The following is a 23,523-nucleotide window of genomic DNA, read 5'->3' as shown; positions in this document are numbered from 1 at the left end:
TGGCAATCAGCGCAGTCTCTTAAACTCCATTTCCCACAGACACTGTCTCTGTGGAGATTTATTTTGACAGCTTGAGTTTTAGACAGCTTGTTCTGCATCTTGGCTTCAGCCAGGATGCCACATGATGTTAAAGAGCAGCTGAACTGAGTGGACATCTGCTGTCACAACAGTGACCATTACATTTACAAGCAGGCATAAACTGGGCTGAATTAAAAAGGCAGCAAAATCCCAGTCCAGTAGGGAACATAAGCATAATGACTGTGGCTAACACTGGGGGATTTATTTCCCTTACTTCCCCCTCCCCCTCTTCTCCTTCCCTTTCTCTCTACCCTAATTCATCCAACTTTGGTAAGTGATTCACCACTGGACTCTCAGGTTAATACTGAACCTGCTGAGTACACTTGGGGTTGAGATATATTTAGATAAATGGCCTCTCAAGCAGCAAATAAATATCAGCCTGCACACAGCCAGAGCATTGGGCCATGGTACTGAATACCACTCTTTGAAAGGCCATTTTCCAGCCCTTTAGAAGATAGGTTGGACTGGCAGGAATTCTCATGGGGAAAAGGAAAACAACTGTAATTCTTCTTTATTGTTTTTTTCTGTTAAGCAATTCATTTATTTAAAATAAGGTATTTCTAACAGAGAACCCTGGATATCATTTTGCTTCCTGCATCCCAGGACACTGGGCATTGTGCACCTTCTGTGCCTGAAGATGTACATTTATTTACAGGTTTATAAACTCCAGTAGTTTATAAACCTGTAAATAAATAACACTTCACTTTTCATGAAAGATTTTTTGAAGATGTGACTTAGCTGCCACATTCTGTAAGACCCTCCCCATGGGCCATGGAGGAGGGGTGGGAAGGTGGCAAGGAAGGGCTCTTCCTTTTAAGCAAAGGAAGTTTTGGGCCTTAAAAGTGGTGAAATCTGCAAGGGATTCACCAAGGCACTGATTTGCTTCTACCTCTGCTGAAAGCTTTCTGTTCCCAGGCCCTGCAGCTCACACATGAGCAAACTCCAGGATGTGCACCTGACACCCAGGAGTTTTCTAACTAACTACATCATAAATAGCTTGTTACTGTTGTAAAGGGTAAAATAATATTATTTCATTATAATAAAATTATATAATTATGGCATCATTATATATGATATGATTTATATTATATTATATATTATATTTTGGTAAAATATAATATAATATAATATAATATAATATAATATAATATAATATAATATAATATAATATAATATAATATAATATAATATAATATAATATAATATAATATAATATAATGAATTATTTTATTATTTTATTTAGTATTTTATTTAATATTTTGTACTATTTTGTTATTGTGAAATTATATTTATTATTATTGTAAAGTGTAAATGTATAAAACTATTATCATAATACAAATTATAACTGTTTTATCAGGGAATATTTTCATGGCAGACCAAAGGCACCCATGACTGTGGCATTTGCATTTGGGTGGGAGTGGGGGTCCCTGAGTCCCTCTGCCTCAGTGGCTGATGGATGATGGGGAAGGACACATTGTCCCATGGCAGCTGCCACTGTTGCTCCTGCACATCCTCAGTTTAGGCAGCATCCCCTCTATTTGGTGACATGGAAAGTGCACAAGGAGTCTGTGCCTCAGGTGACAGGGCTGCAGTGCTGCCACCCCCAGCGCAACAGCAGCAGCTTCACCAAGAAACTCCTCAGCAGCCACCGCCCCCCCAGTGTGGATTTTCAGCTGCTGCACCTGCTGTGCTACAGACCAGCAGCCTTTCCCCTTCCCAGCCCACTGACAGGTTTGAATACAGGGCACTTGTTGAAAAATCAAATACTGCACCATGGACAAATAAGGAACATTTCAGCTGAAAAATCCAAACCGTAAAAAACCCCTATGCTTGTGGTTAGATGTGAGGCACTGCCAGCAATAGCATCCCCACAGGCCCATTCCTTGTGGCCTGTTCCCTGTACATAGACACAGTGTATCAGTCCCCTGAAGTTTCCCCACCAGTCTATTTTGCTGATTTGCCATGAAATAAAAGCTCCTGTTGATTTAAACACTGCAGAATCAAGCCTGTGTTTTCTGTAGGGTGAAAGCAGCACAGCCCTTAGAGCCACATATAGCTCTAAGCTGCCACACTTTAAATACTTTTCTATCCTGGTCCCATAGGTTAGAGGTTAAGCAGGTTCAGGCTAATCTTGCTTTGTGCCCCAGCATCACACAGAAGGGCAGTGAGGTGCAGCCCTTTTCCCAGGAGTGCTCCTGTGCAGGCTGTAGTGAAGCCCATCCACACTAGATGGCCCCAGGAGAACGCAGAACTCCTTGGAAAGCACAACTGAAACCTGCTATTTTGGCTTAAAAGAGATCAATACATTTGGTTACTCAAAATCCCTTCTCAGAATGGCTTAGTTTTTCAAGATGACTGAAAGGCAGTCGGCACGTGTCTTATGAGGGAAGCCAGAGAACAGCACTGAAAATTTGTATTTATACAAAAGAAATTGACTTCCTAGAGACTCTTGTCAGACAAACCCCCCATGGACTGGCCACAGCTATGTTTCAGAGGAAAAAGGTGCCACGTTTATGTTTCCATGCTGTAAGATCCTCGTTTGTGGAGCAGGCTTCATGCTCACCATGAGCAGAACCCACCAGGCAGGGTTTGGGGGAGGATGGACTGTGAAACGGGGCACTATGGAAATTACAGCTGAAGTCTGGCCCTTCCTGTGGCTTTCTGCCTTGATAAAAGCCATTAAAATATAGGAGACAGAGACAGACCCTGTGAAATTAAAAAAAAAAAAAAAAAAAAGAAAAAAAATTTGGCCTGGTTAATTACTTGCAAGGGCTTGGCAAAAGAAGTGATTTTGGCTCCATCTTCATATTCCCAACCAAATAAATATGTCTGCCAGAATCCCCTCAGCTGGAGGAGAAATGCCAAGAGTGATCCTGGGGGTGGATTTTAGCACTTGGACACAGACTGAGAACCACACTACATGTCTTCCTTAGGGTTGGGTCCCCAGCAGGATTTATTTCTGCGTCAAGGAAGATTACAGCTAATAGGATTTGCTTCTTGGAGGCTCTTGGCGTGTTTGGTGCAAACCCCTGCACAGTGCTTTCTTAAAGGAGAATATGGACCCTGTCTGTCATATTTTTCTTCTTCTTCTGGCCTTCCACAAGATAAACCCATCTGTTTCATCTTGCATCACAGGATGCTCTTGTTCTCAGGACAGCTTTGGAAGGTAAGAACACTGTTACCCTGTTGTAGCACCAGTGAAGTGGCTCAGACAGCCCCAGTAGGAACTTGCTGATGATGTGAGCACCAAAACCAAGCAGATTGATGTATGGAGTGCCACCTCTAATACTCAAACTGTGCTGTCTTGAGCATAGAATGAGATTTCTCTTATTTCCCTGAGATATGTAGCTACATACATAGCCATTTTTAGGATTTAATTGCATCCTTTATAGCAAAATTGGTGTAAACCCCAGGGATGGATGGATGGCTGGATGGATGGCTTATGCATGCCCTATATACAATACCTTATAATTATTCAAGTGCTTGTAGACCTGCATAGGGAACGGGTTTATTGGCTTCAAATGTGGTCTGTGACCTGGAAAATTTTCTGGTTTCCTCCCTAGGAGTTTGCTCTGCATGTCTGCACTGCTGAGGCAGATCCCTGCAAACATCCCTCAGGACATCCGGAAAATTAGAATAGAAAATTCTCACCTAACAGAACTGCCCCGTGGGTCTTTTGAGAACGTCAGTGCCTTGGAGTATCTGTGGCTCAATTTTAACAACATCACAGTGATGCACATCAAGAGCCTGGAATATCTGCCAGCTCTGAAGGAGCTGCGCTTGCAAGGGAACAAATTAAGTTCAGTGCCATGGACAGCATTTCAAGACACCCCGACTCTGAAGATCCTGGATCTGAAGCACAACCGGCTGGACGTCCTTCCAGAACACGCACTGCGCTATCTGCCCAACCTGACCTACTTAGATCTATCCTCCAATCAGCTTACCATCATATCCAGGGATGTCTTCTACAACTGGCCCGTGTACCAGAGAAGCCAGAGCACGGAGGGGCCGCTGGAAGCGATTTCCAACGCCGTGCTGGCCCTCCATGACAACCCCTGGATTTGCGACTGCCGCCTGCGCGGATTTGTCCAGTTTATCAAGTCTGTGGGCCCACCTATTATCCTGATGAATTCCTATTTAACTTGCTCAGGCCCAAAATTCAGGACAGGGAAGTTTTTTCATGAAGTGGAGCTTAACAGCTGCACGAAGCCCCTGACCTCAGCCCTCGAGACCAACCTGACAGTCCCAGCAGGGTTAAACATCACCCTGACCTGCTTTGTGCAAGCCAGCCCTTCCCCGGCTGTCTGGTGGACCTATGCACTCAAACTTTTAAGGGCATTTAATGGTAAGCAAAGCTTTTTCTTCTTCTTAGTTTTTTTTAAATTAAAAATTTATGCTGTACTATTCTACTTACATAGGTCTGCAGGCCATCACAGTCACCACAGCAACCCAGCCCCTTTAGAGCACCACAGTTATTGTGGTGGCTGTAATCCAAATGATCTCAATCATCCTGTGCATCTAGGCACATCTGACCAGCATAAGAAGAGCTGCTTCATGCAGGATATCAGTCAAAAAGAAAAGGAGCATGGCCTCATTTTTATACAATTATCGTTCTTGTGGATTTTAAGAAGCAGCTTTTTCCTCATGATACATGACTGTAGGAGCTACTAATCTTTTATTAGTTGTACATATTTAATAAAAATGTAGCTATCTAAATATGCATGTATATTTACTAAAGATTATATACTGCATAATTTACTATGTCATATACTACAAATATATATGCACACATTCTGTATATGTGTATGTGCATGTAGATGCGTTTGTATGAGCCCACACCCATATACACAGACTTGTATGTTCCTACATTATTCCCATGTATTCCCTCAGGAAATACTACACAAACCACAAAATTGTGCAGCTCTGCTTCCTGTCTGTGTTCATTCATGTTCTGAATGAACTGAAACAGAGGTTGGTATTTACCTGAAGTCTCGCTTATTTATATTCTCTAGCAAAGGTGTTGTAATATGAGACCTTTTCCTCTCTCTCCCAATCCATCCTCCCTCATGTTTATTTTTACTAAGAGCCTTCAATAGGACAAGTTGCTATTTTCATCAGGTGAAGTAAGACATACAGGGAGCCAGCACATAGGTTCTGTGTCCCTAATAAGCCAGCTAACTAAAGAGGATAGCATTAGCCTTTAATCCTGGGCTGATATTTGCTTCAATTGCAGTGCTGCAGCAGCACTTGGGTGTCTTTCCACAGGCACATGCTGATTAATTACATACAGTTTCTTCTCAACCACAGCCACACACCTCTGTTTGGGTAGATGACAGGGTTTCACACTGTTCTTAAAACTGCATTTCATTTCCAGCCCAACACTTTCTACCTTCATACACCTATTTTGGTCTGAGCCTGTTGAGACTGACAATTTAATCCTAACGGAGGACGGAGCATGTGTCCAAAATGTAGGTGTGCCTCCTCAGAGCCTCTCCTGGTTTGCCCTACGAATGCCGATGGCAATGGGCAGATGCTCGGCCTCTGCCCACAGCAGCCTCTGCCCACCTCAGCTCCTCCAGCCGCTTGTACTGGGCCAGGGGTCGGGCACACCCCACGTCTCCTACACCTGGGTGTCCCAATGCGTTTATTGCCCTTCAGACAGAAAACGCTTTGCCGTCAGCTCTGTGGGGTTTGGCACATTCCTGTGCTCTGTCCCTGAGCGGGCGGGTCCCGTCCCACACAGCCTTTGGGCCCAAGGGCACGGTGGCTCGCTGCTGACCCACTCACCTCTGCCCGCAGTGTCCACGGAGCCCATCAGCGAGGACACCGTCCGCTCGGAGCTGCTGATCCCGGCGGCACGGCCAGCAGACGCCGGCAACTACACCTGCACAGCCGCCAACTTCCTCGGCAACGCCTCGGTGGCCATCAACCTCCGCGTGGTGGCCCCGTGGGCGAGCACCACGCCCCGCGGCTGGGCGCCCGCGGCCCCCGCGGAGCAGGGCGCTCATGTGGAGGTGCGCATCGCCAAGCAGACGGTCTACGGCATCACCCTGGAGTGGTTCGCGGCGGCGGCGGCGGCCGCGGAGCCGGGGGAGACCTGGTACACTCTCCTTGTGGGCCGCTACGACGCCGCCCAGAAGGACACCATCTACATCGGGCCCGGGGTCAACACGTACTCGGTGACCGACCTGCTGCCCGCCACCAAGTACGAGGTGTGCGTGGCCGTGCGCAACCAGGCTCCCCGCAAGGGCCAGTGCGTGGTCTTCGTCACGGGCAGCGACGTCAGCCAGATGGAGCAGCGCGAGAAGCTCATCCACATCGTGGTCATCGTGTGCGCCATGGTGCTGGCCGTGCCGGCCGGCATGTACGCCTGCACGGCCGAGGCGCTGCCCGGCTGCCTGGCCCGCTGCCCCAGCGCCTGCCCGCGCCGCCGCCGCGGGGCCCCGGCGCAGGCCGCGGGCAGCAAGGAGAGCACGCTGGACAGCCTGCCCGCCGGCAGCGAGGACGGGCTCTGCCGCCCCGACGGCGGCGCACGGCGGCCTGCGGACCGCGCGGAGCCCGGCAAGGCCCGGCCGCCCCACAGGAACAGCGCCGACCTCTACTAGCCGGGCCCTGCCGCGCTGCGGCACCTCCACACGCCCGCGGCCGCTGTTGGCTTTATTGAAGGACAGCACCGGGCCGGCTCCGTGCTGCGGGGCTCGGGCACGGCGGGCGCACCGCCGGTGCTTGCGGCAGGCTCGGGGAGCCCTGGGAATGGAGTGCCCGGCTGCCCGGCCACGGGTGTGGGGGGAGCTGCGCCTCCGTAGCCTGTCCCTGCAGCACTGTCATGGAGCAACGCACACGGACACGCCAAGAGAACCAACGCTAACAAAAACAACCCCCGAACCAATAGTAATGCTTGTGGCCAAAGGCCAGAAGTGTCCCCTCACTCTCCCACACGGGTGTGTCTTTACTGATGTGTGCCCGCAGCTCTGTCCAGTGCCCGGTGCCGGCTTCTCCTGGGAGCAGACAGGGGAGCTGGGCACGTCTGCCGTCACAGCCCAGCAACAACAAACGATGGGGAGGATTGGGTCAACATGAGGAAGAGATTTTATTTTATTTGGAGAAAAAAATTATTTTGACCAGTGGTGGTGGTTTTGGGGTGGGTTTTTTTTCCTTGCTCCTTCTTAAGGTTTACGCAGCCCTCAGAGATTCACAGCTTTGGTTGTACCACAAACAGGAGAAGTGTAAGTGCTTGAACCAGGCTAGTGGGACAAGTGGACAGAGGCAGAGAACATAGTGGAGCATGGGATTGGGAGCTGAAGATGCAAGCCAGGCACATTCCCTAAATGCAGACAGGTGCCTGCCTATCCTGCTGCTTTGAAACCAAAGCTCGCCTCTTTGCTAGAAACAAAAAAGCCCAAAGATGCATGTAAAAGCAACTGCCTCCTGCTTGTGAATCAGCTCACTGCTGTGATTCTCAGAGGTCTGAGGATATGTGACTTACAATTTTTCTTTTTTTGACCACTTGCTTTCCAGCACAACCAAAGCATGTGGCCCATAGACCCACAGCACTTGTAATATGTGTTATAGATCGTCTCAAAAAGAAGAATCTAGAGTAGACACCCCAGCTGTTGTGAGCTTCATGCTGTGGTAGCTTGGCTTTCTAATTGTATTTTGGTTTTTGATGTGTGTTTTCCATGCTGTCTCTCCTCCCAGCACCTCCTCCTGCTGTACCATACTGCACAGCTTTTGAACAGAGCTCTCTGTTTTGTCATTGCTGACTCTCGTTGTTAATACTTCACAGGACTTCCTAATCTTGTCATTCTTTTAGTGTCAAAGCAATAAACATGACTGGTTTTCAGAATACACAGAGGTCCTCTGCTTCATCTCTGGCCTTTTACAGTTACAAATTGGAAGAAACCTGGATTCCAAGGAGTTTTGGGGTTTGGCTGCAGGGATGGAGGAGGCCAGGCTCCATCAGTACAAGTTGCCACTCCTCACCCTGGAGTGGTGAGGAAGGGGCAGCAGCAGTTGGCCAAGCAGGAAAACCTTGTCCTGGGAAAGCCACCCACTGACACAGCTAGTACAGAGTGAGCCATGAGCTGATGCTGGTTGAAAACCAGTGTGGGGCTGTGGGTGAGGGGGAGTAAATAACAAAGCACTGTCAGTAATGACTGGCCTTCTTCCACCCCAGTCAGCAGGGAGGGACAACAGGACACTGTAGAGACTGGAGAGAGCTGCTGAATCACTGAGGAAACAGCCAAGGAAAGACAAAACATCCCCTGACCTCTGGATTATGGACCTCATAACAAATTGCAGACCCTGGACATTGGCACAAACTGAACCTGCTGCCTCCCTGCCCATGGCACCAGCTGCAGTGCTCTGTACCATGGGAGCTCAGCCAGGGCTCTCTGTGACCCCACCCATGGCCTATGCCAATGACATCCTGCTTCTCACCTCCCCTCCTTCCAGCCTGGTGGTGTCCAAAACCACACAGCCCCTCTCCTGACTCACAGCCCACAGAAGGGTCCATCCTAAAAAGTGGCCTGGCTTCCTGTGGCTGTCTGGTAATGTAACAGGTGAACACAAGGCATCATTGCTAGCAGAAGCACACCAAGCACAGAAGCACTTTTTCAGATTTTTAAATTTTTTTTTTTATTAAAAAAATCTCTTCAAGTTGAAATACAGAGTAGCTGGGAAAGAGTCTCACAACATAGTAATAAAACATCTTTATTGCCTCTTAAATATAATCTCTAAGACTATAAGCCTGTAATTCCTGTTAAATCTGACGTAATTGAATGGTCTTTATAGGCTTTCCTCATTAGAGAATGAACACTGAGTACTGGCAATAACACAACACTGGGAAGACAGTGGAATGGGGAATAAATCAGGAACTTGGGGGAACATTGCAGAACCTGCAGACACCCAGCCAGCAAAAGGCAGGGGCTTGCACAGGGCAGCAGGAGTGGGGTCAGGGGCTGCATGTCCCCTCCCGCCGGCCAGCTTATGGCCAGGGGACAAGGACGAGGTGGCTGGACAGGTGAGAACTTGGCCTCACATCACAGTGCCCCAGGAGGAGGGATAAGCAAGAAAACAGTAGAGAAAAGGAGAGATGTGACAGGAGAAGCTCTGGGAGCAGCGCTCCTGCCATGGCCCCCAGCTGGGACTCTCCTGGATCTCTTGGCTACAGCTTCTGGCTCCGCTCACGGGTGACATGAGCCACGAGCACTATGGCCTCTAGGCAGATTGAACTGAAGTTAAAAAAATACAAGATTTTCCTTGTCAGTGCTTAATTTCATATTCAACCAGCTATCGTCTAAACTGATGAAGTCCTGGTGCAAAAAGGGGAATTATTTCAGCTGCTGGAGTGAGAGGAGATCCTGAGGGCTAGGTCTGCTGGTTCAATTGAAATGACGGCTGGAGAACTCTCATGAACCCCTTGAATTAACATGGAGTACTCCCCACCTTGATGTTCCTGGTACCATGACAGCACAGCTTCTCTGCAGGGCTGGCTCTCAGAGAGAGGGTGCAGGGTGCTGCTCCCCAGCCAGCTCGGTCAATTGGTGCTGCCTTCTCCCCAGGGGATGGGAAACAGCTGGGCCCAGATGAAAAACATCTCCTCAGAAACAAACCTGAGGGGGTCTGTGGGATAGATCCAGTGAAAAAAGTGCTTTGCTCTTGGTGCCTTTCTACTGTCACGTAACAGGAAAAAAAAACCTGTCAGCTGCCCTGCCAGTCCCCTCCCATTAAATGTTGTTTAATTCACTAAAAAATACTGGTAAGAAAAACCTGAATATTTTATAGAAACTTCCTTTTGCACACACCAAACCCTGCAACAAGCCAGGAGAGGTGATGAAATATATTCCTTGACACCTTCTGCTAGCACAGTGTACAAGACCACACGATCTTTCCAGACACTTCCCTGACCAACATATGCAACTTTCCAGCACTTGTCTCTGTCTTCTACTTATCATTTGCCTTTTAGCTTTACCTTGTCTTCCCAGTGTTTTTATTCATGTCCTTCTCCTGCTGGGCTCCTGCTCTTTTGGGGCGCAGTGTCAGAAGGAGGCAGTGCTGAGCGCTGCTCTTGAACTTCCATGCTCAAATCTTGCCCCTGCTGGTCCAGGGAAAGCTGAGGTGCCTGTCCTGTCTCTCCCCAGCAGGCAAGTCCAGGGCAGAAGCAAAGCACAGCATCATGTCAATGTGCTCTGGCATAACCCAGCATAAGCTGCAGGAAAATGAAGAATTTCCCCAAGCCTGCCTGCTTACCTTCTGGGAATGAAGGTACTGAGGCCAGGAGCGCATCGCTCCGCCAGCTGCTGCAAAGCACACTGTGCACAGGACACAGCAGTGCCACTGCTGTAGGAGACCTGCACCCAACTCAGTGCTGCTGCCACAGCCATGCCAACATCTTCAAAAATGGGTCTGCGATTTAAAATGATGGATTTTCAGACACCTCAAACCCACCTGCCAGACCAGGTCAGAAGAAGCATCCACCAAGGGCCTTGGCTGCAGAACATCTTGTTTGAAAAGCCAAGTTCTGGGTAGAAACCTCCAAACGAGGGGCAGCCTGAGTCCCTGTTCACCTGGGAAGACTGTGACTGGCACACTCAGCACCGTGGGCAGACACAGCTGCAGGGGGGGCCCGTGGACACGGCCGAGGGAACAGCAGTCACGATGGTACTTGCAGAAGGTGAGGGGTGGCTATCACAGTGAGAAGCTGCTCTGGTTCACAGGGTGCTGACAGACACAGGGAAGAGACAGCAAGTAAAAACATCCATGCCCAGCCACAATCTGCAGTCTCTGGGGCTGCTGAGAGCACCTAGATATGGGGCTCCCCGAAAGCTGCGTTCCTCTTCTCAAACCTCATTTTGAGCTCTGACACGAGGGCGTTGTGGGTGCTGCTGTGACCTTTCTTCTTCGGTGGCTTGATGACATGCTTGGGAGTGAGGGAGCCGGACACGGTTGGCACCCGCCACCCTGGGCCATCGCCTCGGGGAGCCAGGGCAGGGGGCGGCGGGGGCACGGGGGCTGCTGGCGGCACGGGGACAACCTGCACGTTATTGTTGCTGTTCTCATTGTGCAGGCTCTTCACATCCTCCTCAACCACAAACTTCTCTGCGGCGTTGCTGGGCCTCTTGAACTTCAGCCACTCCATCCTGACTGGCCGGGATGGCGGCACCTGTCTCTTTTTTATGATCCTCCTCACCGGCATGACTTTGTTGGACCGCTTGTTGCGCCAGAACATGGCAGTAGAGATCATGATAGTTATCAGCACCATTATGCCCATGACACCAGCTAGCACTCCTAAGGCTTTCATGGGGTTATCTTTAGTTTGCATCAAAAAGGCGGCCATAGGCCCTTTGTGAAGAGTCTGTAAAGGAGTACAAAGAAAACACATGACTTACTCCAGGGGACAGACAGTGACCCAGAAATTTCATTTGTCCAAAATATGTTACAAGTAGAGCTGATTGATGGGAGTTGTCTCTAAAAAAAAATAACGAGAGTCACACAGCCAGTCCAGTCCAGAAGTGGAGAATTTAGATGGGGCTGGAAACTGGGTAAACATTATAGCACTGTGAGGTAGATGACTTGAACACAAAAGCTTACAGAAGTACCGCCACCAAATTTGGGCAGATTCCTTCATGTCACCATAGTGTTTAACTTGCAAGAATGGAGCAAGAAAATAATTGGCTCAATTACTGAGCATGGCATTGAAAAGGATTAGGAGAAAGCTTCTGCTTATAAAATGCCAGTGCACAAATGAGTAGTTAGCAGACATGTGCTGCATTCTGTTTTCAAGTACTCTTTTACAGACATAACAAAACTCTTTGAGGTAGGGGAGATAAGTGGAGCTAAAGAGCTTTGTTTATAGAAAGAAAAGAAATCAGCAATGACATAAGCTACATATGGCATATTAAGGACAAATGAATGGCCAGTTCACTTTCCAGCTCAGCACACTGTGCGTCTTGGAGGTCCCCGTATAATTTTGCGGATTTTGCCCTGCGGGTGGAGCTTGGATCTTTTCACACTTTTCCAGTACATGATGGTGGAGATCACCATTGTAACAGAAATGGTGGAAAGGACGCCACTCATGCATATTCCATATATTGTCCATGGACGCTTCTTGAGGCCTAAAATATAGGATTTTACCCTGGACTTGATCTGGAAATATCAAAAATAAGAGAAATGGTCAACCCTCACATGGTTATATTTGAAAGAGGCCAGTATCTATTATAAATACAGCTGGGGAACTAGGCTGAAATGTGCACAGGACAGAGAGCCTATAAAATAAAGGGAGCTAAGTGTTGAAATAGGCGCAGGAGAGGAGGCAGTTGCAATGATGTTGAACTGAATCCAGAAACAGTAACAGAAGTTAGGAAGCACATATAAACACCTGGCTGATTGGGGAATAAAGGCTAGAGGCATGGCACATAGATCACCCTTATTCAGGGCATGGAAGCCTATCCTTGGACTGCATTTCCAAGAGAAGTTCATCTTGAATACAGGTGGTGTCTGAACAGGCAGTAGTGCTATGTAAGGCCAGGAGAGCCTTCAGAAATGGCACATTCACATGCAGGTTTGGTTACTGAGAGCTGATCATAAAGTGAAGTGTGGCTGCAGAAAGACAGGGCTGTCCACTGTGCCCTAGTCCCCGGTCTTTGACTACAGGAGGGAATCCTCACCCAAACTTTGCATGTCCAGTGAGCTGTGTTTTAGTTAGGGGTCTGAGCTCCCAGCTTTTGGTCAATGGGGAGAAAAGGACCCCTCTGGAGCAGTAATCACCATATGCTAAAATAGGTGTCAAAGACAGTGTGTATAAGGACAACCTTGTCAGTAGCTTGGACTTGAACCTCTGACTTGTAGATCAGATGGATTTCCCTGTGTGACTCTAATCTAGGATGCCCATTTCTTTCCCCTCCCCAGTCTGTGGGGGAAGATGACTAAGAGTATTCCAGAGTGTGCTTCAGAGTACCTCTTGTCAGTAATATCACATCCATAAACAAGGGGCATGTATATTAGCTAATAAACACCTCCTTGTCTTAATTTCTGTTTTTTCACAACCTATTTGAAACACATTATCAATCTCACTCTTCTCGTACCCTGAATGTGTCCCATTGCCAACAAGAAAGTGGCAAAGAAATGCTAGTGAAACTCACAGACCATGTTACTGGGCAGGTAGGGACAAATTTTCATCATTTTGCTGTACAAGAGAGTTCTTCCAGTACTTAATTAGGAGTGGACCTAAGCTAGAAACTAAAAGCAAAGCAGCCCATGACTTTGGTGGAGCTTAGACTCACATCAGCTTTGCTGTTCTGCATTATATGGATTTTTTTTTGTACTTAAATCCCATCAGATGATAGAAATTCTACCCTGGCTTACTTAACTTCATGTGAAAGTCAGATAAATTAAGTGTCAGATAAACCCTGCTAAGTAGTATGTGACCTGAGTCCACCTGTTACGAGTTTTGTCAAGATCTATTTTATAGGAAGGCACTGATGGCTGAAGAGTATTTGACTAGGTATTTGAAAACCTTGAATAAATGAGATTAGACAGAAGTACATGTTGCCCATGTACTACAGCTGCAGAGGTAAGAACAGATAAAAAAATGTATGGAGAGTTTTGACATTTGGCTTTGTTCAATCGCTTGGCCTCAGAAAATCTGGCATCTGTTCAGAGCTTCCAGTGATGAAGAGATGATTAATACCAAAACTAAACCCATTAACAGCTAGCTCGTTCAGCCTCTATTTTAGTTACTTGACCTCTACTATACAAAGCTTTGCCTGGAATTAGCCTTGGACAACAACTGTTCTGCATAAAAACATCAGACATTTTGTAAGCACACAGTGGGAGAGTTTCTGTTTGTCATGGCCATGACACTGGCAGGATAAATAAAAGGAATAACTTGCAATACAGGCCAGGAATGACATAATCCGAGCCAGGCTGCAGAGACACTTATGGGAAGTGCACATTTAAAACATGAAGTCCTTGTGTTGATTACCAGCAGTGCCACGTAGCCAGCTCAACAAATAGTGCCACTATTTGTTGAATTGCTGAAGCTGTTGTTTTTTCCTAAAAGGCATGCTGCACTTTGAAGGGTACTGGTTTTTCTGGTGCACATAAAATAAAAGCAGATACATGATTAAATGAAGCTGTCACATTTCTGTGGGCCGGGACATGGAAGAAACACTCTTTAACAGTCATCAGAGGAGTTAAAAAACCAAAATACCACTGCTCACAGAAGATAATGCTCTGCTGCTTTTTGGGGTTTTTTTGGCTGTGGTGGCTTCTCAAGTGCCTTTCCTAATGCATGGGTTGCAGTGAGCAGAGCACATGGGCCAAGTATCTAGAAGCTGGACCCAGAAGGAATGCGGTTGAGCTCTTCAATCACATGAGCAGCTAAGGCTCACCAGCTATATTTAGGAGTCTAAGTAAGTAGGCAAACCTGTTAAGAGCCCAAGCTATTGCAGATTATTTGCAGATGTGGCACTTAAGGGACATGGTTTTGTGATGGACTTGGCAGTGCTGGAGTTGGACTCCATCGTAACTGTTTGGTTCAATGATTGTGTTACAGACATCTCAGGCTGTGTTGACTTGAGCAAGTGGATCTGTACAGTCTGTGCAATGAACCAGCCCACCTCCACACATTCAGGGTTTCTGGGGTTTTGTTCTAGCCTGGTTGCAGGGAGGAACTGCCTGTTGGTGCCTAGGCACACTAGGTGTGCTCCCAAAAGACATTTTCCTCTGAAAGAATCCACCTTGTGTGCTTGGAGCCATGTGAGGCACAGGCCATCCCACAGCATGTGGGGATGATCAGGAGATTTGCTTCAGAAGTGAATCCTGATCTGAGGTAGAACACCAGCTGCCCCTGCAGTGCTTATCCCAAAGCTCAGTGCTGTCACTGTATCTGAAGGCTGTGTTTGCATCACTTTGCAATACAAACACCAGCATGAAGCAAGACTTCTCAAATCAAGCCAATATTCATTTCAAGTCCATAAAACCGTGGAAAGAAGAGGCTAACTGCTCTGCAAATGTGGCAAGGGCTGTTCAGTGCCAGCAACCACAGCTCCCATGGTTGCCATTAGCATGAAACAGATGATCTCCATGTTACTTCAAAGATTTTTGTCAAGCCTTTCAGTTAAGAGAATCTAAAACTGAGACTCACCAGCTATATTTAGAAGGCTAAATGAGTGGTCAAAGCTATTAAGAACTACAGATTATGCTGTCTAAATATGGACTTAAGGCTCAGTCTGTGAGGAGGTGTAAATAAACGCCCCCTCTACATTTGCAGAACCTCAGTGGAGTCATCAAGAGGCCAAGGGATGCCCCCATCAGGCCAGCTTTCAGGAACAGGAGTGGGAATCAGCCTCCTCTGAAAATATCAGGCAGGAATAGATTTCTGAGTGAGACATATGGATGGAAAAAGACTGGCTTTTCCAGCATATGTTTTTTCATTCTGTGAAAGGGTATTTTTTATTTATTGTGAAAGGATAGGATATTAAGAGATGCCCCTCAATACCAATTTCCATAAAATCAGACTCAGTTAAATTAAAAGGCCTTTGGATTCTTTTAGCACTCTATTATTCCAAGAGAAGGTCCTTTTGATGTGCAATACTGCTGAACTTAGCCACGAGGCATCCATCTCGAAGGGCACAGACTTGTGCTAATTGCAATGGTAAACGTTAATCAGAAAATATGCCTGTTTAATTACTTACTGTGATTAACACTGCAGGAAACCTCTAGAGGATGCATTCAAAAATATCCTCCTTATCCAAAATCAGTAATACATAAATGCCCACCAAACAGTGAAATAAGAGCCTTTGTACAGCTGGAGCACAGGGGGATGAAATGCACATTTGTAACAGCCTCAGAGAAAGAGAGAAAGTGTGTATGCAGTATGCCTACACCAAGAGATTGTTTTCTTCACAAACTGTTAGCAGTGACTGTCTGTCCCTGGGACACAGGCAGTGACCAAGGGTTTGGGACACTGGCACTGCACCTCATGTACCTGCAAACTGAAGTCTGTTTCTGCAAAAAAGATGGGATGCTATGGGATAAAAAATCCCCCAACCCAACCAACCCAAATCTTTACAAGCCATGGAAGAAGTAATAGAGACATGTACAAGAGGTTATGTGACACTAGATTAGTAGCCCAGATCCTGCTGAAGAAACTACTCAAAGAAAGAAGATGCTGTTGCTATCTCAGACTCTCTGTTGGGACTTGGCAACAAGAAGAGCATGGGAAGAAGGAAAAGAATTCTGTGTGAGGAAATCTATGTCATCACATGCTCTCTGCTTCCCCTTCAGACTTTATGAGGAGGGCTCTCCCTCACCTTGTGCCAAATATGTACCCCTGGAGGGGGAGAAAAGGGAGCAGACAGGGGACTTCATACAGGACACCATCTTTCATCAGGTACTGCTATTGCTTCAGGAAACTCTTTATCCCAAAGTATCAGCTACTTTTGTTTTCCTTACAGTTGTCCTTCAGCTGTTGTCCCCCAGCAGGGAGGTGTGGGACGCCCTCCCTCCACTCACACCCATCAGCCCCAGATGCTGACAGAGAGGTTTCCAGCTCACCCAGGAGGGAAGGGGAGGCTGGTGGCCACCAGCAGGGACATGCCTGAGGGCTGTGCCTGGGTCCACCTGCTGCCATGCACTCCTGAAACTTGCAGCATGTGAGGAGCCTGGAAGCAAGGCAGGGAGGGCAACTACTCCCGCTCTTGGCTGTGGGCAGCAATTCTTGTCTGTTGTATAAAACCCACCAAAACTTCATTTCCATGAGAAATCCAAGTGCTAAGCAGGGCATTTCCTTTGTATCTGTAAGAACAGCTAAATCTCTAGACTCACCACAGACACCCTGCATGCAGAGTCCCCCAGCTCCACGTGGCAGAGCCTTGCAGCAGCAAGCCCAGCCCACGCTCACAGGGCTGGCCCCAAAGGCAGCCCCATGCCAGGCACTGCCCTGCTAGGGCAGACCCAAGTCCCCTGGCAGGCCAGCAGGCTCTGAACTGTGTACGAAAACTATCATGTGAATGTGCCTCAGAGTACCAGGGGAATAAAAGGAGATGGAGAAAACAGAGACAGATTATAACAGACCTAAGGGCAGTGGGAGCATTGTGACCAAACAAAGAGAAGGCCAGCTGCTGTCTGGAAGATGAGATTTGCATCTTTGCCCTGTTTATGTGTGTGGTCCAGAGACTGTCAGGCTAATGGTGTGTTTCTCATCTGCTTTAAAGCCCATTTCCTCCCTGCTGGTACCTAGTTAAAGGCATGGCAAGGCAGTTACAATAAATAAGAATCGTGCAAGCATGTGCTGCACACCATAAATCCCTGCTTGTTCTTCAGCTGACTTAAAAGCTGGACTAAGGAAAAGCTCAACCTACATGTGCAAGACTGTTTTAGAGTCTTCTTGTTTCATCTGCTAATAATGCAATTATTGAACTCCCATCTGAAGTTCTATGTACTTGAAAGCATTTCTGTCAAGTTTTTTCTCATTTTTCCTATGTCACTTAAGTTGATTTCTCTGATTTAGTTCACTCTGACCCCAGCTGCTTTCCACTCACTTTTTGTAAGGGAAAAAAGATTTTTTTTTCTTCTGGATGAAAATAAAACAGCAGAAATGTAGTAGTCAGGATTTACCTTTACTCTCAGAAGTCCATAGACCTTAATTCAAATCTAACAATCTCTAACAAAATCTCATCTCCCAGCTATATTATGCTCCTACCTTTGCAATATTTCTGATCAAAATATCTTTCACATTTGTGGCTGTAGAATCCAGCTTCGCCACAAGGCTATAGAAATACTCTGCAAAACAGAGCTGGCAAGAAAGTCTCAGAAATGGAGCAAGCAATGTCTATCCTTTGGTGCCTTTCAGTGATTGTCTCCCACAAGGATTTTTCTAAAACATTTGCTTACCTCTTCTGTGATATCAATCTTCAGAACTGCTGTGGTACTGAAGGATGGGGAGCCTCTGTCTTTGGCCTGGACCACCAATGACCATATGCAATCTTTATTGTTTGTGATGTTGTGGATGATGTCCAGAGATCGGATATAGGATTTCAGCTTGATCTCCCCAGTGCTTTGGTCTATGTCAAACACATTGGCTGGATCTGCTTGCATGATGGAATAATCCACAATGTTGTTGGGTTCTTCTGCATCTTGGTCTATAGCCTGGTAGGGGAAGTGTGAAAAACAAAGGTGTAATTGTTTGTATCTCTGCCTGAGGACAAACACCTTCTGATCATTCACTTCTGATAGCATCTGTGCCATGACTGGGCTGCTTTCATTTAATTTTGGAAGGTAGGCTACATTTTCTAGTGAAAAACAGCAGGACTAGGCTCCTTTCTTTATAAATTACTTCTATTTGAGATGAAATAAAATCAGAGGAAAAACTGAACTGTGCCCTATCTGTAGAATGCAAATGGTCCTCAGCTGGGAACTTCTCACACAGTGTGGGGGACGAATGTGAAGTGATAAAGAACAATGGGATTAGCTCCATGCCATAAACTATAGGTGCCTTAATTTTTGTGCTCTGGCAGAATAAACTGCTAACATTAGGTGTTGTGTGATCAGGCTTAATGGTATGCATTTAAATATGTGTAACATAGGATGTTCTGCCTGGGAATTGTTACATTTTTTCACCTTCTGTTCTGCACTGGATTATTGGTTATGGTTCTTCAAAACGAAGGGAACTAAGTTGTGTGGTTGAACACAAAGGGGTGTCAGGAAGGTTATGTGTTCAAAACCCTTTCATTCACTTATCTTGTTTGGGCTTCTTATGATCACTGTATAATCCAGGACTGTCCCCCAGCTGATTGTTCAAATACTGTAACAGGACTTTATATTCTGCCTATAGAATTTATTTCTCCTTCTCAGCAGTCAGTAAATACTATAATTCTACACTTTAATCCATTTGTTACATCCAAATGGCTGTGCAAAATAAAGCTGCAAGAAAAGACAACTTTCAGACATTCACCATAACCCCTGAGAGTAAACAGCAGAGCCAGGGCTTTTCCAAAGCACTCAGCTTTGTGACACACGGTGCCATCTCTCACCTCTATCTTCACTGGTGACCCAATGATCATTGTCTTCTCCTGGATGTTTTCATTGAACTCTGGAGAGTGGTCATTGACATCTAGCACGGTGATAAACACTTCAGCCAAGCTGTATTTCCCATCTGTGTCCTCTGCTTTCACATAGAAATTATACTTTGAGTTCACTTCAGCATCTAGCACAGCCCAGGGCTGGGTGTAAATTATACCTGTTGATGGGTGGATTAGGAACCTGGAAAAGAAGCAAGGAAAGACTTTTGCTCACTTAATATGTGTTTAGATGCCACCTTTGCTCCAGGCTGTAAAGACTGAAATGCTGTGCCCAGACACTGGTACTCTTCACCTAATTCCTCTCTGGGTGATGTTTCCAAATCTTTCACTCTACCTGGTGCTTGTCTAGTTCCTTTAGGCTTGAAAACCTGAAAACTATCAGTGTCTCATAGTTATCTCTCTCTTGTGCCATTTTAGCTGCATTTTCCATTAAAAGTCTTTGTCCTCAGTAAATGCTCAGTGTGATGGCCTTCTCCCAGAGTGATTTTCTTGCATTAAAAGGAAAAACATTAAGCCTATTTTTTACTTTTTTTTTTCAGTTTAAAAGTACAGTGTAATAGATTATGTCCTGCATAAATTAAGATTGATTTATGTCACCTAAATATCTAAAAGAAGTGTGATGCATCTCATATTTAAGGTCTTCACTTCTCAGAATGGGTAGGAAAAAAATCTGCTCTTAAATCTCCCAAACTACAGGGTAAATTATCTTTTCCAAAAATAACCATTTTTCCATAGACTGACACTAGGATGGAGTGGGTGTTCAGATTTATCTGTTGCAAGTTCAGTTTTACACATTTGTAATTATAGAGACACTGTCAAAAGTGTCAGCCCAAAGTTTGGATTTATAGAGAAGACACCAAAAAAGTGTCTTTTTAAAATGGACTGCCACTGTAGGCTCCAAGCAGGAGTGCTTTTAACAGATTAAATTTTTTATATTTCCTTTGATCAATGTACAGGGTAGCAAAATATTTTCTGTATTCCAGCTCTGAATGCAATTGAGAGTGATGATAAAAGGGGCATTTAGCAATCTAGAATCTTCAATTGTTCTCATAACCCTGTTAAATACAAATACAAGTTTTGATGAAATCCAGGATCTGTAGGTGGGAATAGCTGTGTAGGAGACAGTGCCTGTGCTGCCTCCTCAGCACCCAGCCCAGCCTAACCATGCAGACAGCACTCTCATCATTCTCATTTTAGGGGAAGAATAGAAGTGCTCCCACTGGCAGCTTGGATTATCAAAGTAGGATTGCCATCAGATGGGTTTCATCTTCTACATTTAACACTATTTCTCTTACTCCAGTACAACTCATCTTTCTGCCCACACAACTGCACACCCACTGATGTAATATCCAAGACAGAAACATTGTGCCTCTAGCTGAAATTCTCCTATTTGCATCAAACTGTGTGTTCAGCACATCTAGAGGTGCCAGGGCTAGAAAAATCAATCCAGCCTTGCAGAGTGATGCCATTCTAGCAGGAGGAAAACAAACAAAAACACTTGAAAAGGAAAAGTTCACATCATAATTTCTTCATTCAACAGCATAAGAACAGTGAATCTCAGCAGCCCCATAATGCCAATCAGAATAAAGTTGTGCTTATATTTTTTTCCCCTAAATCCTTTGTCAACAACCTTCTCAAGCTTCTTTCCACCAGCTGCTGCATTCTAAACCTAAGAGGTCTGCCTGCATGACATGACCTTTTCTTGCTTCTCTCTGTGCAGTTAGCAGCTAGCTTAAAGACTTAGTGAAGAGGCTCAAAATAATCCATCGTGGAAATGCTCCCAAATGTGTATCCTTCTGGCTACAGAAGTGGTTCACCCTTAACATCTTGGATTTTGGACTTTGATTGTGCCTCCTAAACGGCTTTCACCTTAACAAGAAGAGTTCAGCTTTAGCTCCAGGTGGATAATGTACAGAGGAAAAAAGATTCTTGAGATGAGTGCCTGAAAAGCTCAGGCTTTTCATTCATTTCCAGCATCCTGCCCGGCAGAATGCAGGGTCCAGCAGGAATATCTATGACAGCCATGTCATTGATTCCACCATGGACATGGTGTGAAGGAACCAGTGTTTCAAGATGTTCTACCCTCAGCACTGTTCCCAAAGACAGGGAGGCATTATTACCAAATCAAGTAAGCATCAAATTCCTTTTTTCCTGATGCAGGACTATTATATTTTAGTATATGAAAGGCTTTTAACAGCCTTTGCAGCTGACCTCCAAAGCTGAAGTGTATATCCTTGAATATCTTGTCTCCCTTGATTTATCTTGACAAGAGCTATTTGTAAAGCCATGTGGAAAGGGAAGGGGAAAAAACCCAAGAAATTATTTTTCTGTAGAACTGACTTTTCACAACTAGACCAAAATCTCTCTTTCTCTTACAAGTATTTTTCAAATGGTGATTGAACAAATCCTGTGTATTGATACTTTAGCTGCTTTGTATCTCTTTGGGGGTTTGTGGGTAGAATTCCTTGGGTTGATGAAATAGATGTTTAATGATCACAGTAGCTTCACAGTAGTAGTTCACAGAACTCACAAAGAACATGGCATAAATGTTCTTGGAAATGAGCACACCAAGAATGAGCTTGCTAGCTTTCTTTTAAAATTATTTTACAACTCTGCTCAGAGGTTATGTAGTTTTATTTATTTACTTGTTACTTACAGATCTGCTCCTGTTCCATAGATAGAGTACTTGATTTCTCCCCAAAGCCCTGAATCTGGATCTGTAGCCTTAAGAAAAGAAGAGAGTTTTACTTTACTAAAATGGAAAAAGAACTGTTTCATTTTTATTTTAACAGGCCCAAATGCTTTTCACTCTCTTTTCCATCACATTTTTAGTGGGAAACCACATGAGCAAACATGCACCTAGAAAGTGCACAACCCACCACCAGGAAATATCCCTGAGAGCCCCAGGAATGCTGTCCCTGTGCCGGGGGCTCTGGCACAGAGTGACGCTAGATGGCCCCATCCATCCACAGTTACCTCCCCCTCCTTTGATAGAGGTGGAGATAATCTCAGTGACATGAACACACTGCCAGCTCTCAGACCTTCCTAATTATCAGTTAAACATTAATGAATATTCCCTAGACAAAATTATTTACTTCTTATATTGTATTTTTAAGCTTCTGCTTGTTTAATTAAGTCAATTTATAGTAATGAATAACAAATATTTCAATCTATACATTGTGTTTCAGCTTTGTTTATTTTTTAATCACTCTTGTGCCTGTGTGACTTTTAATAATGCATACACTACTACCAGATGATATCTTTGTTTCATGCTCTTGTTGGCTTCCTTTCTCAGCTCAGGCTTAGGAAAGCTATTGATTTGGTAGCAGCTATTTCCATAGGCTCCTGCTCCTCTGATAGCTCTGAGGAGGTGTTACACCATTGGATCTGGCCATCAAAATTCATGGTGGTGCTGGTTGATTCATTCATCTCCCTGTTTAAATATCTGACAACTGGAACAATGTCTTTGATTCCTGCATGATTAACATTACACATCTGCAGCCCTACTGGTAGGTGTAGTTTTGTTCTTTGGCATGAGCTTGTCAGATTCTCTAACCCCATGATTTTGACCACAGCCTAGTTTAATACTGTCTAACTTCACTTAAAACATCTGCATACCTGGGACTTCTTCCAGAATTGCCATTCTGAGTACTTGAAACATCTTAGGTTTTCATATATAGTTGTGAATCTGGGTCAAGTACTGAGTGACAGCACATGACTAAACTTTACATGGCCTCCTTCAGCTACACGTTCCTGTGCACTTTGGCTCAGAAATTTTATTGCTTCTGCAAACATTTTTTAAATCTCTTCTTTTTTTGCTGTCCACATCCTAGAATTTTTTTACTCCTCTTACCTCAAAGATAGTTATGTTTAAGTGTCTGTAATAGATTTCCTATTAGTTTCATGCAATAACCTTTTCTCTATTGTTTATATTTCAGTTCTTTGATTCTTCCATTGCTAAAATTTGCCTTCAGCACTTTATTATTCTGATTATTTAATCATCTTTCTTACATGTTGCCAGCTTCTGCTGGAGATCTCTGGCAACCTGCCTCCACCATCCTTACCTGTGCAGCCTCTGCAAGGTGACTTGCATCCCCCACCAAGGCCAGGTGGCCAGGAGTTTTCTTGGCTTTGTGACATGAGGGCTGTTTCCAATCTCAGCAGTTGCATTAGAGAGAAGCAGCTGGAAATGCTCCTCCAGCACTCAGGGCCCATGTAATACCCTAACTTTCTTTGTATGAAAATGCAAGATACTGGAAAATCCATAGGCATATTTTTCCCACTGTGAGAAGATGCATCCATAGGGATCTTTTTTTCCCAGTCCTAAGCACTTTCATTTTATATTCTTGCCCTCATTAAC

General features: G+C 45.4%; 2 protein-coding genes across 4 annotated transcripts in view; one reads left to right on the top strand and one right to left on the bottom strand.

Annotated features, from left to right (window-relative positions):
* Positions 1-3,134: 3,134 nt before the first annotated feature.
* LRIT2 (leucine rich repeat, Ig-like and transmembrane domains 2) lies at positions 3,135-7,008 on the top strand. Its single transcript, XM_054637756.2, has 3 exons — positions 3,135-3,244; positions 3,642-4,423; positions 5,878-7,008. Exons 1-3 carry the CDS (start codon positions 3,135-3,137, stop codon positions 6,681-6,683), a joined length of 1,698 nt encoding a protein of 565 aa, XP_054493731.2. The 3' UTR covers positions 6,684-7,008.
* Positions 7,009-8,695: 1,687 nt separating this feature from the next.
* CDHR1 (cadherin related family member 1) overlaps positions 8,696-23,523 on the bottom strand; it is a 73,056-nt gene continuing 58,228 nt past the window's right edge. For all 3 annotated transcript variants that reach the window (XM_054637540.2, XM_054637539.2, XM_077183309.1), the window contains 4 exons: positions 21,820-21,887; positions 19,116-19,344; positions 17,977-18,231; positions 8,696-11,434 (listed from right to left, as the gene is read on the bottom strand). In XM_054637540.2, the coding sequence (XP_054493515.2) occupies positions 10,883-11,434; positions 17,977-18,231; positions 19,116-19,344; positions 21,820-21,887 (1,104 nt within the window). In that variant the 3' untranslated portion in view covers positions 8,696-10,882. The remainder of the gene's footprint in view (positions 11,435-17,976; positions 18,232-19,115; positions 19,345-21,819; positions 21,888-23,523) is intronic.

The sequence above is a fragment of the Agelaius phoeniceus genome, chromosome 9, assembly GCF_051311805.1.
Source record: "Agelaius phoeniceus isolate bAgePho1 chromosome 9, bAgePho1.hap1, whole genome shotgun sequence".
Classification (NCBI taxonomy): Eukaryota; Metazoa; Chordata; class Aves; order Passeriformes; family Icteridae; genus Agelaius; species Agelaius phoeniceus.
The sequence above is the reverse complement of the archived record's forward strand: the minus strand, read 5'-3'. Positions and strand labels throughout refer to the sequence as shown.